Consider the following 17,500-nt stretch of genomic DNA (forward strand, 5'->3'; position numbering starts at 1 on the left):
TTGTGGTAGTAGTGGTGGTGTTGGTGGTGGTAGAGTTGGTGGTAGTGGTGGTGGTAATGTTAGTGGTGGTGATAGTGTAGTGGTAGTGGTGGTGGTGGTGGTGTTATAGGTAGTGGTAGTGCTGGTGGTAGTGGTGGTGGTGGTAGTGTTAATGATGGTGGTAGTGTTAGTGGTAGTGGTGGTGGTGGTGGTGTTATTGGTAGTGGTAGTGCTGGTGGTAGTGGTGGTGGTGGTAGTGTTAATGATGGTGGTAGTGTTAGTGGTGGTGGTAGTGTTGGTGGTGGTAATGTTAGTGTTAGTAGTAGTGGTAGTGGTGGTGGTGGTGGTGGTAGTGTTGGTGGTGGTGTTGGTGGTGGTAGTGGGGTAGTTGTTGTGTTGGTGGTGGTGGTATTTGTGGTGGTATTGGTAGTGGTGGTGGTGGTGGTGGTGGTAGTGTTAGTGGTAGTGTTTGTGGTAGTTGTAGTGTTGATGGTAGTGGTAGTGGTGTTGGTGGTGGTGGTGGTGGTGGTGGTGGTGGTGGTGGTGGTGGTGGTAGTGGTGGTAGTGTTGATGGTAGTGGTGGTGGTGGTGGTGTTAATGGTAGTGGTGGTGGTGTTAGTGGTGTTAGTGGTAGTGGTGGTGGTGGTGTTAGGGGTAGTGGTGGTAGTGTTGATGGTAGTGGTGGTGGTGGTAGTGTTAATGGTAGTGGGGGTGGTGGTGGTGTATTAGTGGAGGTGGTAGTGTTAATGATAGTGGGGGTGGTGGTGGTGGTAGTGTTAATGGTGGTGGTGGTATTAGTGGTGGTGGTAGTGTTAATGGTGGTGGTGGTATTAGTGGTGGTGGTAGTGTTAATGGTAGTGGTGGTGGTGTTAGTGGTGGTGGTGGTAGTGGTGGTGGTGGTGGTAGTGTTAATGGTAGTGGTGGTGGTGTTAGTGGTGGTGGTGGTAGTGGTGGTGGTGTTATTGGTAGTGGTAGTGTTAATGATAGTGGTGGTGGTGTTAGTGGTGGTGTTAGTGGTCGTGGTGGTGGTGGTGTTAGTGGTAGTGGTGGTAGTGTTGATGGTAGTGGTGGTGGTGGTAGTGGTGGTGGTGGTGGTATTAGTGGTGGTGGTGGTAGTGGTGGTGGTGTTATTGGTAGTGGTAGTGTTAATGATAGTGGTGGTGGTGTTAGTGGTGGTGTTAGTGGTCGTGGTGGTAGTGTTGATGGTAGTGGTGGTGGTAGTGTTAATGGTAGTGGGGGTGGTGGTAGTGTTAATGATAGTGGGGGTGGTGGTGGTGGTGGTGGTAGTGGTGGTGGTAGTGTTAATGGTAGTGGTAGTGGTGGTAGTGGTGGTGGTGGTGGTAGTGTTAATAGTAGTGGTGGTGGTGTTAGTGCTATTGGTAGTGGTGGTGGTGGTGGTATTAGTGGTGGTGGTGTTAGTGGTGGTGGTGTTAGTGATGGTGGTGTTAGTGGTGGTGGTGTTGTTACTGGTGGTGTTAGTGGGGTCACCCTTTGTGTGTGACTGTGGTCAGGGGTTTGGCACACACGCACCCAATCCCCATCCCCTGTCTCTCCATGTTGTGCTCTACAGGTCATGGTACACTGCTGCCCTCTGCTGGGGTTGATTGTAAATACATGAGCACATTGACTAGGCTGTATGTTTTGGCTCATCTCCACTTTGACACTGTGGTTGGGACTAGAGTATATGCAGCTTGTGTTTCAGCCTCTGCCTTTCTATCCCAAGTCCCAACCCTACACTTCAAATACCCCCTTTCTCTCCCCTCTCTCTCTCTCTCCCTCTTCTTCTCCCTCTCATGCTCTCACACTCACTCCCCAACCACCCACCCACCTCTCTCTATCTCTCTATCTCCCTCTCATGCTCTCACACTCACTCCCCAACCAACCAACCACCCACCCACCTCTCTCTATCTCTCTATCTCCCTCTCATGCTCTCACACTCACTCCCCAACCAACCAACCACCCACCCACCTCTCTCTATCTCTCTATCTCCCTCTCATGCTCTAACACTCACTCCCCAACCAACCAACCACCCACCCACCTCTCTCTATCTCTCTATCTCCCTCTCATGCTCTCACACTCACTCCCCAACCAACCAACCACCCACCCACCTCTCTCTATCTCTCTATCTCCCTCTCATGCTCTCACACTCACTCCCCAACCAACCAACCACCCACCCACCTCTCTCTATCTCTCTATCTCCCTCTCATGCTCTCACACTCACTCCCCAACCAACCAACCACCCACCCACCTCTCTCTATCTCTCTATCTCCCTCTCATGCTCTAACACTCACTCCCCAACCAACCAACCACCCACCCACCTCTCTCTATCTCTCTATCTCCCTCTCATGCTCTAACACTCACTCCCCAACCAACCAACCAACCACCCACCCACCTCTCTCTATCTCTCTATCTCCCTCTCATGCTCTCACACTCACTCCCCAACCAACCAACCAACCACCCACCTCTCTCTATCTCTCTATCTCCCTCTCATGCTCTAACACTCACTCCCCAACCAACCAACCACCCACCCACCTCTCTCTATCTCTCTATCTCCCTCTCATGCTCTAACACTCACTCCCCAACCAACCAACCACCCACCCACCTCTCTCTATCTCTCTATCTCCCTCTCATGCTCTAACACTCACTCCCCAACCAACCAACCAACCACCCACCCACCTCTCTCTATCTCTCTATCTCCCTCTCATGCTCTCACACTCACTCACTCCCCAACCAACCAACCACCCACCCACCTCTCTCTATCTCTCTATCTCCCTCTCATGCTCTCACACTCACTCCCCAACCAACCAACCAACCACCCACCTCTCTCTATCTCTCTATCTCCCTCTCATGCTCTAACACTCACTCCCCACCCACCCATCTATCTCCCTCTCATGCTCATGCGAGATTTTGAGATCAAGGTTGTTTTTCTACTTACCCAGAGTCAGACAAACTCATGGATCCCATGAGAGAGGAGCGTGCAGTTTGGAGATGATTGAAGTTAGAACATTGTTCGTTTAGTGTAATTGTTGGGAGAGTCCCGGTACAGTAGCCAGCTCCTCTCACAAACAGGGAAATAGACCTTCTAATGACTCTAAAGCTGGGTGGTTGGTCATTGTCTTTCAAAGCTATACACATTAATCAATATTTTATACATTTGTTAGTTTTACTAATATTTTAACAATATTCTAAATTCATTCATCTCCAAACTGCACACAGAGACATACAAGTGGCATCAATGAGTTTGTCTGACTCTGGGTAAGTAGAAAAACAAACAAAATCTTGAAATCTCGCAGTATCCCTTTAACCTAGTCTGTGTGAGTGAGGTGTGTTTCTGCTCCTCTGAGTGTGTACACCTCGCCAATTTATGTGTGTGTGTTTGTGTGTGTGTGTGTGTGTGTGTTTGATTCAGTGATCTCTGCTTGAAACGCAAGGTCAACAAAAGGCTTTTCTCTAGCTCACACACACACACAATTATCTCAGCACAATATTGACCTGCACTTTTTGGATGTGATCTTGGTGTAAACACACTGTAGGAGAATAAGGGTTAGCAGGTTACCATGTCTGTGACTGTGTGACTCATTGACCACGTTTACATACACACCAATATCCCATTATTATTCGGGATACTCAAGTGTTCTGCTTTTGAGTTGACATATATAAACATCATATCCTGTTTAAAATAACCCGAAAAAGCTTGTATCCCGGGTTATGAAAAACCTGGATAATTGAACCTTTATTTAACTAGGCAAGTCAGTTAAGAACAAATTCTTATTTACAATGACAGCCTACACCGGCCAAACCCTAACCCAGATGCCGCTGGGCCAATTTAGCGTCGCCCAATGGGACTCCCAATCATAGCCGGTTGTGATGAAGCCTGGAATCGAACCAGGGTATGTAGTGACGCCTCTAACTCTGAGATGCAGTGCCTTAGACCCTTGCGCCACTTGGGAGCCAAGACAGGGTACTGTGGCATGTAAACATCCAATTTACTGTTGTTTCTGTGGTCTGTGCAGGCTCAGTTTCACTTATCATGGGTGTTGTGGAATGATGTTTTCATATTTCCGACATTTGGTAGGCCGTGTCAACTATAGTTTGACACGTGCAGCTTCTCTTCTGCCATAACTTGTTGCCCTAGAAGACTAAATCATGTGGTGCTGACTAGAATAATGTCTTACCTTGATTGAAGGAATGCATTAGTAATCTAGTTAACACCGGTAAAGTTGTCTGTTTCCTTTAGGGACTGGGGAGAAAACGGAATAACTCCAAAACAGTGGAAAGATTGGTCCTGTGCAAAATTTCCAAATGTCATCAGTGTGACCTGTTTTAAGGAAATCAAAAGCTGAGAAATTAACAAAACACATTTCTGAAAAGACTTCAGTTCGTCTTGAATGCATATTGTATGTGGTCGAAACAGTACGAAATCATTTTTCTCCACTCCTGTTCCCGAGACATATTATGTATAATTTCTCTGAAAGAAATGCATAATTCTGCAGGAGATAATATTATATTTCGCATAGAAATCCGAAGAGGGTGGCCAGCAGAGATAGGTGAGATGGGCTGAGGGAAGCTGAGGGTTTGGATGTTTGAGGGTCAGCTCTTGAGGAACTGTGGGGTGGGGGTCTTGGATGTTTGAGGAGCAGATCTTGGAGGGCTGGTGGGAGATCTGTCAACGTGCCCTTGAGCATGGCGTTGACCCTGGTTGTTTCTGTGTGTCGCTCTGGATGGAGGCCTTTAGATGACTAATGTGATGTAGTTGTTGAGCGGCTTCACTGCAAGTATAATGTATGTTTTAAATATTCAGTTAAAAAATGTATTTAAGAAATGTAATTATATTATGCTACATATGAGAGGTTATAGACCTACAGTCAGTGTCCAGATTTCAGTTACTATTCCATTTAACCCATCCTAACTTAAATTTTTTATTTGATTTATTTCACCTTTATTTAACCAGGTAGGCAAATTGAGAACACGTTCTCATTTACAATTGCGACCTGGCCAAGATAAAGCAAAGCAGTTCGACACATACAACAACACATAGTTACACATGGAGTAAAACAAACATACAGTCAATAATACAGTGAAAAATAAGTCTATATACAATGTGAGCAAGTGAGGTGAGATAAGGGAGGTGAAGGCAAACAAAATATATATATAAATAAATAAAAATATAAAATGCCATGGTGGCGAAGTAAATACAATATAGCAAGTAAAAAATTAAAAAAAAAGTAGAGTAGAGATAGTAGAGATAGAAAAAGTAGAGATAGAAATAATGGGGTGCAAAGGAGCAAAATAAATAAATAAATACAGTAGGTAAAGAGGTAGTTGTTTGGGCTAAATTATAGATGGGCTATGTACAGGTGCAGTAATCTATGAGCTGCTCTGACAGCTGGTGCTTAAAGCTAGTGAGGGAGATAAGTGTTTCCAGTTTCAGAGATTTTTGTAGTTCGTTCCAGTCATTGGCAGCAGAGAACTGGAAGGAGAGGCGGCCAAAGGAAGAATTGGTTTTGGGGGTGACCAGAGAGATATACCTGCTGGAGCGCGTGCTACAGGTAGGTGCTGCTATGGTGACCAGCGAGCTGAGATAAGGGGGGACTTTACCTAGCAGGGTCTTGTAGATGACCTGGAGCCAGTGGGTTTGGCGACGAGTATGAAGCGAGGGCCAGCCAACGAGAGTGTACAGGTCGCAGTGGTGGGTAGTATATGGGGCTTTGGTGACAAAACGGATGGCCCTGTGATAGACTGCATCCAATTTATTGAGTAGGGTTTTGGAGGCTATTTTGTAAATGACATCACCGAAGTCGAGGATTGGTAGGATGGTCAGTTTTACAAGGGTATGTTTGGCAGCATGAGTGAAGGATGCTTTGTTGCGGAATAGGAAGCCAATTCTAGATTTAACTTTGGATTGGAGATGTTTGATGTGAGTCTGGAAGGAGAGTTTACAGTCTAACCAGACACCTAGGTATTTGTAGTTGTCCACATATTCTAAGTCAGAGCCGTCCAGAGTAGTGATGTTGGACAGGCGGGCAGGTGCAGGCAGCGATCGGTTGAAGAGCATGCATTTAGTTTTACTTGTATTTAAGAGCAAATGGAGGCCACGGAAGGAGAGTTGTATGGCATTGAAGCTCGCCTGGAGGGTTGTTAACACAGTGTCAAAAGAAGGGCCAGAAGTATACAGAATAGTGTCGTCTGCGTAGAGGTGGATCAGAGAATCACCAGCAGCAAGAGCGACATCATTGATGTATACAGAGAAGAGAGTCGGTCCAAGAATTGAACCCTGTGGCACCCCCATAGAGACTGCCAGAGGCCCGGACAACAGACCCTCCGATTTGACACACTGAACTCGATCAGAGAAGTAGTTGGTGAACCAGGCGAGGCAATCATTAGAGAAACCAAGGCTGTCGAGTCTGCCGATGAGGATGTGGTGATTGACAGAGTCAAAAGCCTTGGCCAGGTCAATGAATACGGCTGCACAGTATTGTTTCCTATCGATGGCGGTTAAAATATCGTTTATGACCTTGAGCGTGGCTGAGGTGCACCCATGACCAGCTCTGAAACCAGATTGCATAGCGGAGAAGGTATGGTGGGATTCGAAATGGTCGGTAATCTGTTTGTTGACTTGGCTTTTGAAGACCTTAGAAAGGCAGGGTAGGATAGATATAGGTCTGTAGCTGTTAGGGTCAAGAGTGTCCCCCCCTTTGAAGAGGGGATAACCGTAGCTGCTTTCCAATCTTTGGGAATCTCAGACGACACGAAAGAGAGGTTGAAAAGGCTAGTAATAGGGGTGGCAACAATTTCAGCAGATAGTTTTAGAAAGAAAGGGTCCAGATTATCTAGCCCGGCTGATTTGTAAAGGTCCAGATTTTGCAGCTCTTTCAGAACATCAGCTGACTGTATTTGGGAGAAAGAGAAATGGGGAAGGCTTGGGCGAGTAGCAGAGGGGAGGGCAGTGCTGTTGACCGGGGTAGGGGTAGCCATGTGGAAAGCATGGCCAGCCGTAGAAAAATGCTTATTGAAATTCTCAATTATAGTGGATTTGTCGGTGGTGACAGTGTTTCCTATCTTCAGTGCAGTTGGAAGCTGGGAGGAGGTGTTCTTATTCTCCATGGACTTTACAGTGTCCCAGAACTTTTTTGAATTTGTGTTGCAGGAATCAAATTTCTGCTTGAAAAAGCTAGCCTTGGCTTTTCTAACTGCCTGTGTATATTGGTTTCTAGCTTCCCTGAAAAGTTGCATATCACGGGGGCTGTTCGATGCTAATGCAGAACGCCATAGGATGTTTTTCTGTTGGTTAAGGGCAGTCAGGTCAGGAGAGAACCAAGGGCTATATCTGTTCCTGGTTCTAAATTTCTTGAATGTGGCATGCTTATTCAAGATGGTGAGGAAGGCATTTAAAAAAAATATCCAGGCATCCTCTACTGACGGGATGAGATCAATATCCTTCCAGGATACCTCGGCCAGGTCGATTAGAAAGGCCTGCTCGCTGAAGTGTTTCAGGGAGCGTTTGACAGTGATGAGTGGAGGTCGTTTGACCGCTGACCCATTACGGATGCAGGCAATGAGGCAGTGATCGCTGAGATCTTGGTTGAAAACAGCAGAGGTGTATTTGGAGGGCAAGTTGGTTAGGATGATATCTATGAGGGTACCCGTGTTTACGGAATTGGGGTGGTACCTGGTAGGTTCGTTGATAATTTGTGTGAGATTGAGGGCATCAAGCTTAGATTGTAGGATGGCTGGGGTGTTAAGCATGTTCCAATTTAGGTCGCCTAGCAGCACGAGCTCTGAAGATAGATGGGGGGCAATCAGTTCACATATGGTGTCCAGAGCACAGCTGGGGGCAGAGGGTGGTCTATAGCAGGCGGCAACGGTGAGAGACTTGTTTTTAGAGAGGTGGATTTTTAAAAGTAGAAGTTCAAATTGTTTGGGAACAGACCTGGATAGTAAAACAGAACTCTGCAGGCAATCTTTGCAGTAGATTGCAACACCGCCCCCTTTGGCCGTTCTATCTTGTCTGAAAATCTTGTAGTTGGGGATGAAAATGTCAGAATTTTTGGTGGTCTTTCGAAGCCAGGATTCAGACACGGCTAAAACATCCGGGTTGGCAGAGTGTGCTAAAGCAGTGAACAAAACAAACTTAGGGAGGAGGCTTCTAATGTTAACATGCATGAAACCAAGGCTATTACGGTTACAGAAGTCATCAAAAGAGAGCGCCTGGGGAATTGGAGTGGAGCTAGGTACTGCAGGGCCTGGATTCACCTCTACATCACCAGAGGAACAGAGGAGGAGTAGGATAAGGGTACGGCTAAAAGCTATGAGAATTGGTCGTCTAGAACAGAGAGTAAAAGGACGTTTCTGGGGGCGATAAAATAGCTTCAAGGAATAATGTACAGACAAAGGTATGGTAGGATGTGAATACAGTGGAGGTAAACCTAGGTATTGAGTGATGATGAGAGAGATATTGTCTCTAGAAACATTGAAACCAGGTGATGTCATCGCATATGTGGGTGGTGGAACTGAAAGGTTGGATATGGTATAGTGAGCAGGGCTAGAGGCTCTACAGTGAAATAAGCCAACAAACACTAACCAGAACAGCAATGGACAAGGCATATTTACATTAAGGAGAGGCATGCTTAATCGAGTGATCAATAAGGGTCCAGTGAGTAGAGGTTGGTTGGGGTCAGGGCGATCCAGACAGCTGGCCGGGTAGATGACTATCGGTAGCAAGATAGCATAGGATGGAGGTCTATTTTTAGACACCTCGTGCGTTTCCGTCGGTAGATTAGTGGGGTTCCGTGTGGTAGAGGGGATCAATCCAATTGGCAAAATAGATATAGTGACCCAAGAAAAAAATAGTCCGATATACTTATTCAGATAGCAGCCGATAAGACAGCTAACGATTAGCGGGCCCCAGATGAGCGTTCAGGTAACGTCGTGACGGAGGTGCGGAATTTTCTGAGGAATGAGGAATATTCTGTTTATTCAAGGATACAGGGATACTCATGAGCGGGATATCAATGGTACATGTAAACAGCTTATCACAAATACGACCTTAATATAACCTACTACCCGGATACTGTGCGCATGTAAATGAGGTTATTGTTTAGGACCTTAGTGATTCACAGAGGTTCCTCTTTGGTCATATAAATGAAATGTTTTCTCCATGAGACGATCTCATCTTTTCCTTTCTCTGTTGCCCAACTTTGTTGTTGAAATATGAATGTGTTGATATGGACACGGGTGTGTTTGTCTGATGCATTCCTTCTCCATCTCTTATCCTCTCTCCTTCTGTCTCCCTCCTTCTTTCAGGTCCTGGGCACCCCCTGTGAGGATACCTGGCCAGGGGTCCACTCTCTGCCCCACTTCAAACCAGGTGAGGAACACACACACACACACACACACACACACACACACACACACACACACACACACACACACACACACACACACACACACACACACACACACACACACACACACACACCCTAGGTCCAACAGTCAGAATCAGACTTTGACTCCAGTTCTACTTTGTAAACCTTGGAGGCATGCCTCTGTAGTTCACACAGCTCAGGCAGGCCTGTGAGCCAGCCGTACCATCCCTGTGCCAGACTAGAGCTACTGCTGCTGCCCTCTGGGAGCTCATTAGAGACAGACTGGACGGTGCTCGCAGATTAGTGTTGGCATGCTGGAACACACAGAGAGATAGAGGGGGAATTAGAGGAGTGACAGAGAGAGGAGGATGGAGGGAGGGAGAAGAAGAGGGACAGAGAGAGAGCGTGGGTATTATGATGTAAGTGGCGTGTCAGGCAGTTGCCTGATAAAATGTCCAATGCAAGACCATCTCCCTCTATTAATATGTGTCTCTCCAAACTACCTGTTTCCTCCACAAGGTGAACAATCTTTTGAGTGAATCCCGGGATAGAGAAAACCTTTTATGTTCTTATTTTTGCTCTAAATGGATGCTTAATATCACAATGATCTAATCTAAACAGCTGTTTCAACCCTCTCATTGTGACCATCACTCAACCACAAAGTGATCATTAGCACGTAACAGGAGCTGTGAAAATAGGAGCTGTGAAAATGCTTTAGAAGAAAGTTAACACTCTGAATGTAGTTATATCTTCCCACCACCTGAGGACAGTGTTGTCTCACTCTATCCCTCTGAATATATCCTACCTCACTGAGAGCTTCTCAATCTGACCATGTTTTAGTCTTCCTCCTGAACTGTAATCAGTTTCCAGACATTAAATCAAGCACAGAGGTGGTATCAGCACGTTGTTTATGATTCTTCACATTCTCAGCGTTACTTTCAATAATTCACAGCCATGTGTCCAGCGCTGGTTTATTTTCACTCTGGTGTTCGCAGCACAACCGTTTAGGTTTGAAACGTAGACAGCCATGACACTTAGCCTGACCTTGGCCCAGGGCCTTGGTGCTTTACGATGGGCTGGAGGATATTTAGTATAACCACAGTATATCAGACATTTGAGAAAGACAGGAGTAATCTGGATATGAAAACCATCTCTCTATCCTCCCCACCCAATAACTCCTTACCTCAAACTGTAGCTATTCCGTGTCTGTCTGCCCCTCTGTCTAGTAGTGGAACAGTGGCTACTCTCTCTCTCCCCTCTCCCCCTCTCCCTAACCTGTGGTTGGCTGTCTAGCTGTCTCTCTGCCCCCATGCCCCCAGTCTAGTCCTGGAGGTTGGCAGTTACAGTGTTAGTCTGAAAACAGAGGTCTCCACACAGAGGTTTTGGATGAGGGAGTTGACCTGTCAGAGGGGAACACACACAGTTCGTACACATTTACTCACAAACATACACCTAACCATTCATACCGTAGGCACACACACACACGCACACACAAATACTTTTAATATATAATAATATTGCCATTTAGCAGATGTTTTTATCCAAAGTGACTTACAGTTATGCACGCATACATTTTAAGTACGGTGGCCTTGGGAATCAAACCCACTATCCTGGCGTTGCAAGCATCATGCTGTACCAACTGATGTTAACCTCTTGTTAAATCACATACTGTACAATGAAACATTTGTTGCAAAACTTCACAAATGTGTCCTGATGATGAATATGAACATGTTTCTATTGTCTCTGTGTCTTTACCCATTCAGACAGCTTTACTGTCTACAGTTCCAAGAAGCTCAGACAAGCATGGAATAAGTAAGTGTACCGTTTTTGTCACATAAAATGTTTTAGAGGGGGGGCTCCCAGATCAGGGTCATGCCACTGGTGTTGTGCCACCAGAGCAGTCAGCCCTGACACAGATGGCAGGAAAGGGCACAGGGGGCATTCCAGATGTGGACCACCCTCTGCCCCTGGCACTCATCAGGAGCCTGAGGGGACAGGCAGAGACATGGTGACTTGATGATTTGGTCACAGATACGCAGAATGTCTCACAGTATTCTGGTCTGGCTCAGTGCTGAGAACTCTTGGCCTCTGTAGTGACCACATTGACCATGGCCCAGTGTTTAAAAGTCAAGGTTCCACATTCTCAGTCGCAGTATCACAATTTCCGTTTTTCAAATGAATATAAAATTAAATGTGATCGATGGCTCAAAACGAGAGAGAAAGGGAGCGGCAGTACATTTTATGCTTGTCAGTTTGTGTGTCTACAACTACAGTAATTGTAGATTTTCTCTGAGTCTGTGAGAGAGATACTGTAGTAGTGAGAGAGATACTGTAGTAGTGAGAGAGATACTGTAGTAGTGAGTGAGATACTGTAGTAGTGAGAGAGATACTGTAGTAGTGAGAGAGATACTGTAGTATTGCGAGAGATACTGTAGTAGTGAGAGAGATACTGTAGTAGTGAGAGAGATACTGTAGTAGTGAGAGAGATACTGTAGTATTGCGAGAGATACTGTAGTAGTGAGAGAGATACTGTAGTAGTGAGAGAGATACTGTAGTAGTGAGAGAGATACTGTAGTAGTGAGAGAGATACTGTAGTAGTGAGAGTCAGAAAGTCAGCCAGTTGATAGTGGAGCCAGAGCAGTGGAGCCTCAGTAACAGACTGACTGACAGACAGACTGACCTGGGTAACAGACAGACTGACCTGGGTAACAGACTGACTGACAGACAGACTGACCTGGGTAACAGACTGACTGACAGACAGACTGACCTGGGTAACAGACTGGCTGACAGACAGACTGACCTGGGTAACAGACTGACTGACAGACAGACTGACCTGGGTAACAGACTGACTGACAGACAGACTGACCGGTGTAACAGACTGGCTGACAGACAGACTGACCTGGACAAAAGACTGGCTGACAGACAGACTGACCTGGACAACAGACTGACTGACAGACATACTGACCTTAGAAGAATGACTGCCGTGTACCATGCCCTCTATGTCTGATCCCCCAGGATGGGCATGCCACACACTACAGTTCACACAGTCTGTCTGTCTGTCTGTCCCTGGCCGCTCTCCCTGTCTATATGTATGTCCCCCCGGCCCGGCGCCCTGCTCCACTCCACTCCACCCCATCTGCCTAGCCACTCTGGCCCCTGCCCCATTCCCCCCTCCTCCACTTGGACCCCAGCCAGTCTATGAGGAAATAAATATGTGAAGAAAGAAACTGGGAGGAATGTTAACGACCGCTGCTTCTTCCCCCTCCTTTTATACCGTGCCAGGTCCTGATGAAGTTGATATGAACACATGCATCCCTCTCTCTCTCTCTCTCTCTCTCTCTCTCTCTCTCTCTCTCTCTCTCTCTCTCTCTCTCTCTCTCTCTCTCTCTCTCTCTCTCTCTCTCTCTCTCTCTCTCTCTCTCCCTCCCTCCCAAATCCTCTCTCTCTCTCTCCCTCCCAAATCCTCTCTCTCTCTCTCCCTCCCAATTCCTCTCTCTCTCTCTCCCTCCCAATTCCTCTCTCTCTCTCCCTCCCAATTCCTCTCTCTCCCCTCCTCCCAATTCCTCTCTCTCTCTCTCCCTCCCAATTCCTCTCTCTCTCCCCCTCCCAATTCCTCTCTATCTCTCTCCCCCTCCCAATTCCTCTCTCTCTCCTCCTCCCAATTCCTCTCTCTCTCTCTCCCTCTCCAAATTCCTCTCTCTATCTCCATCCCAATTCCTCTCTCTCCCTCCCCCTCCCAATTCCTCTCTCTCTCCCCCCCTCCCAATTCCTCTCTCTCTCTCTCTCCCCCTCCCAATTCCCCTCTCTCTCCTCCTCCCAATTCCTCTCTCTCTCTCTCCCGATTCCTCTCTCTCTCCCCTTTCCCAATCCTCTCTCTCTCTCCACCTCCCAATTCCTCTCTCTCCCTCCCCCTCCCAATGCCTCTCTCTCTCTCTCCCCCTCCCAATTCCTCTCTCTCTCCTCTTCCCAATTCCTCTCTCTCTCCCGATTCCTCTCTCTCTCCCCCTTCCCAATCCTCTCTCTCTCTCCACCTCCCATTTCCTCTCTCTCTCACCTCCCAATTCCTCTCTCCCTCTCCCGATTCCTCTCTCTCTCCCCCTCCCAATTCCTCTCTCTCTTTCTCTCTCTCCCCCTCCCAATTCCTCTCTTTCTACCTCTCCCTCTCCGTCGCTCTCTCCCCCTCCCAATTCCTCTCTCTCCCCCTCCTAATTCCTCTCTCTCTTTTTTCTCCTTGCACTGAGAGCTCTCCCTCTCTCTCACACGCCGTCTCTCTCTTTCTCTCCCTCTCCCTCTGCCCCGTACCCACCTCCATACTGCTCTAACATGGATAGCTGGGGTAGTTTTCTCCTTCTATGGTTTGTTGGATCAGATCAGACATTCACAGGCATCGCATGCAAATAACATGTAAGGGTCAGAGCACACGGCATGCTGGCATTCCTCAGTTTAATGGTTTCGGAAGTGCTTGTGTGTTTTTGTAATGGTAAGACTACTCCTCTGTTTACATTGACTGTATGTTCAGTACAGCTTGTATAACCCATATAGCCCTGTGTTCAGCACTTTATTAGCCAGCAGAGTCTTTGAAAGTAGCTCGGCTGACGGTGGGGTTGCATGCCAGACAGAGCTTGTCAGTGTGTAGATCCGTTCTGCTCTCACATATCTCTTTGTGCAATAGTACCCTCATCCACAATGACTCACACATGCTGAAAGGCAAGCAGCTCTCCTGGACTGCTGTCGGGTCTTGCAGGGACATATGTTTTGACACAGCCACAAAGACTTGTTCCAAAATAGTGTTTGGTTGCTAGCCGTGTTGGGTGCTGTTGAAAGGTCCTTGCCTTAGTTATAACCATGGCATAGTGGTGGGGGAAGGCCAACAATAGAAGCAGGTGTTACTGCCTGTAGTCACACACATGCACACACACAAACACATAAATACACTCTCGCAGACACACACACACACATGCGCACACACACACACACACACACATGTACACACGCACACGCTTTCTGCCCTCCCAGGTCCCGGCTGTGGTTTCCTCATGGAAAAACATGAAGACATGAAAAGGCGTCTCGCTCTGAAGATGGAATGCTTCTTTCCGCTGTGAACGTCCCATCAACCCGGGATGTTTGATTGTCGGAGGAGATATCGATCACAGATGTGTGCTTGTTTACTCGTAGCATCTGACCTAGCTAGCTAGCCGAGTGAATCTTCCCGCTCAGGCTAGCTGACAGCATTAGCAGGCAGGAATGCACACCTATATCAGCAACATAAGCCCTTTGTTTTCTAAGGCTTTTATATCGAGGTGAAGTTCACTCAGTCAGTTATACCTGTTTGTTCCTTTGTTTCTGGTTCTGTTGTTGCTCAGACACCTTTTATCAGGTCAAATTAGCAATGCCTGATGGGATTTTGTACCTTTTTCTGTCATGCTAAAACCTACACTTTCTGATTATACAGTATGTTCTAGATCAATCACACAGTGACCTGTAGTAATCATTATACCCCCTGCATTACCCCACCCTTAAGCCTCAAAAGTTATGTTTCGTTTAAACCTACCCATTTTTACATTGAGTTCAACATCCAACATCTGTGGTGAAAATGAAGGGAGAAGAAGGCCCTGCTGGAGTTAGCTAGCTATGTTCCTCTCTACAGAGGGGGTCTATTGAGTTCACTAGTGTAGATCTGCTCTATTCCCTCAGAGGAGGAGAGACAGGAGGAGGAACAGTGGGAGTGGGCTTCAGAGTTCCTGGCATTAGGTGTGTCTGTGATGAGAACTCAGAGGACTCTCTCTCTCGCTCTCTCTCGCTCTCTCTCTCGCTCTCTCGCGCTCTCGCTCACACATACACCCATACTGTACATACACACACATACACCCATACTGTACACACACACACACACACACACACACACACACACACACACACACACACACACACACACACACACACACACACACACACACACACACACACACACACACACACACACACACACACACACACACACACACAGCTCGGTAGATCCGGCAGAGGGAGGAATAACATCATGTTTATTTAATGGACTGCAGGCCTAATTACTGACTTGGTTGTACTTTGTTATTTTTTCTGTTTCTGCTTCCCCTTCGGTGCTGGATGGGAGGCGGGTTCAGGAGTTCAGAGCCTCCCCGTACGAACACACACGTGTCAAACACACATGCACACACACAGGAGCAGGTCGATGAAAGCCTACAGGGAGTTGAAAGTCTGCCTCTGTCTTCACCCTCTCTGATGAACTCTTTCATTTTTGATGGTGACGGGGTCGGCCTGTGTCACGGGCATGCCAGGGAGAGGAGGTAGTGTGTATGGAGGGTGTGTCCACCATGTAATAGTCTGTTGTCTTTCTAATCAGAAGGAGAATGTAATGGGTGCTTATATTTACAAGTGTGTATTATACATACAGTTGAAGTCGGAAGTTTACATACACTTAGGTTGGAGTCATTAAAACTCGTTTTTGAACCACTCCACAAATTTCTTGTTAACAAACTATAGTTTTGGCAAGTTGGTTAGGACATCTACCTTTTGCATGACACAAGTAATTTTTCCAACAATTGTTTACAGACAGATTATTTCACTTATAATTCACTGTATCACAATTCCAGTGGGTCAGAGGTTTACATACACTAAGTTGACTGTGCCTTTAAACAATTCCAGAAAACGTTGTCATGGCTTTAGAAGCTTCTGATAGGCTAATTGACATCATTTGAGTCAATTGGAGGTGTACCTGTGGATGTATTTCAAGGCATACCTTCAAACTCAGTGCCTCTTTGCTTGACATCATGGGAAAATCAGAAGAAATCAGCCAAGACCTCAGAAAAAAATTGTAGACCTCCACAAGTATGGTTCATCCTTGGGAGCAATTTCCAAATGCCTGAAGGTAAACAATAGTACACAAGTATAAACACCATGGGACCACGCAGCCGTCATACCACTCAGGAAGGAGACTCGTTCTGTCTCCTAGAGATGAACGTACTTTGGTGCGAAAGTGCAAATCAATCCCAGAACAGCAAAGGACCTTGTGAAGATGCTGGAGGAAACAGGTACAAAAGTATCTATATCCACAGTAAAACAAGTCCTATATCGACATAACCTGAAAGGCCGCTCAGCAAGGAAGAAGCCACTGCTCCAAAACCGCCATAAAAAAGCCAGACTATGGTTTGCAACTGCATATGGGGACAAAGATTGTACTTTTTGGAGAAATATCCTTTGGTCTGATGAAACAAAAATAGAACTGTTTGGTCATAATGACCATCGTTATGTTTGGAGGAAAAAGGGGGAGGCTTGCAAGCCGAAGAACACCATCCCAACCGTGAAGCACGGAGGTGGCAGCATCATGTTGTGGGGATGCTTTGCTGCAGGAGGGACTGGTGCACTTCACAAAATAGATGGCATCATGAGGACAGAAAATTATGTGGATATTTTGAAGCAACATCTCAAGACATCAGTCAGGAAGTTAAAGCTTGGTCGCAAATGGGTCTTCCAAATGGACAGAGACCCCAAGCATACTTCCAAAGTTGTGGCAAAATGGCTTAAGGACAACAAAGTCAAGGTATTGGAGTGGCCATCACAAAGCCCTGACCTCAATCCTATAGAAAATTTGAGGTCAGAAGTGAAAAAGCATGTGCGAGCAAGGAGGCCTACAAACCTGACTCAGTTACACCAGCTCCCTACAGGAGGAATGGGCCAAAATTCACCCAACTTATTGTGGGAAGCTAGTGGAAGGCTACCCGAAACGTTTGACCCAAGTTAAACAATTTAAAGGCAATGCTACCAAATACTAATTGAGTGTATGTAAACTTCTGACCCACTGGGAATGTGATGACAGAAATAAAAGCTGAAATAAATCATTCTCTCTACTATTATTTCACATTCTTAAAATAAAGTGGTGATCCTAACGGACCTAAGACAGGGAATTTTTACGAGGATTAAATGTCAGGAAATGTGAAAACTGAGTTTAAATCTATTTGGCTAAGGTGTATGTAAACTTTATGTGTGAATTGGAAATTCCCCCTGAGACTCCAGGGCCAGCCATTGTCAATGGCAACCCTGGAGCAATTAAGTTTCAGTGCTTTGCTCAAGGGAACATCGACAGATTTTTCACCTTATCAGCTAGGGGATTTGAACAA

General features: G+C 46.4%; 1 protein-coding gene across 2 annotated transcripts in view; it reads left to right on the forward strand.

The window, feature by feature from the left end:
• LOC139564595 (cyclin-dependent kinase 14-like) overlaps positions 1-17,500 on the forward strand; it is a 214,514-nt gene that overhangs the window by 134,789 nt on the left and 62,225 nt on the right. For both annotated transcript variants that reach the window (XM_071384231.1, XM_071384232.1), the window contains 2 exons: positions 9,283-9,346; positions 11,108-11,156. In XM_071384231.1, the coding sequence (XP_071240332.1) occupies positions 9,283-9,346; positions 11,108-11,156 (113 nt within the window). The remainder of the gene's footprint in view (positions 1-9,282; positions 9,347-11,107; positions 11,157-17,500) is intronic.

Source organism: Salvelinus alpinus, chromosome 35 (assembly GCF_045679555.1).
Source record: "Salvelinus alpinus chromosome 35, SLU_Salpinus.1, whole genome shotgun sequence".
Classification (NCBI taxonomy): domain Eukaryota; kingdom Metazoa; phylum Chordata; class Actinopteri; order Salmoniformes; family Salmonidae; genus Salvelinus; species Salvelinus alpinus.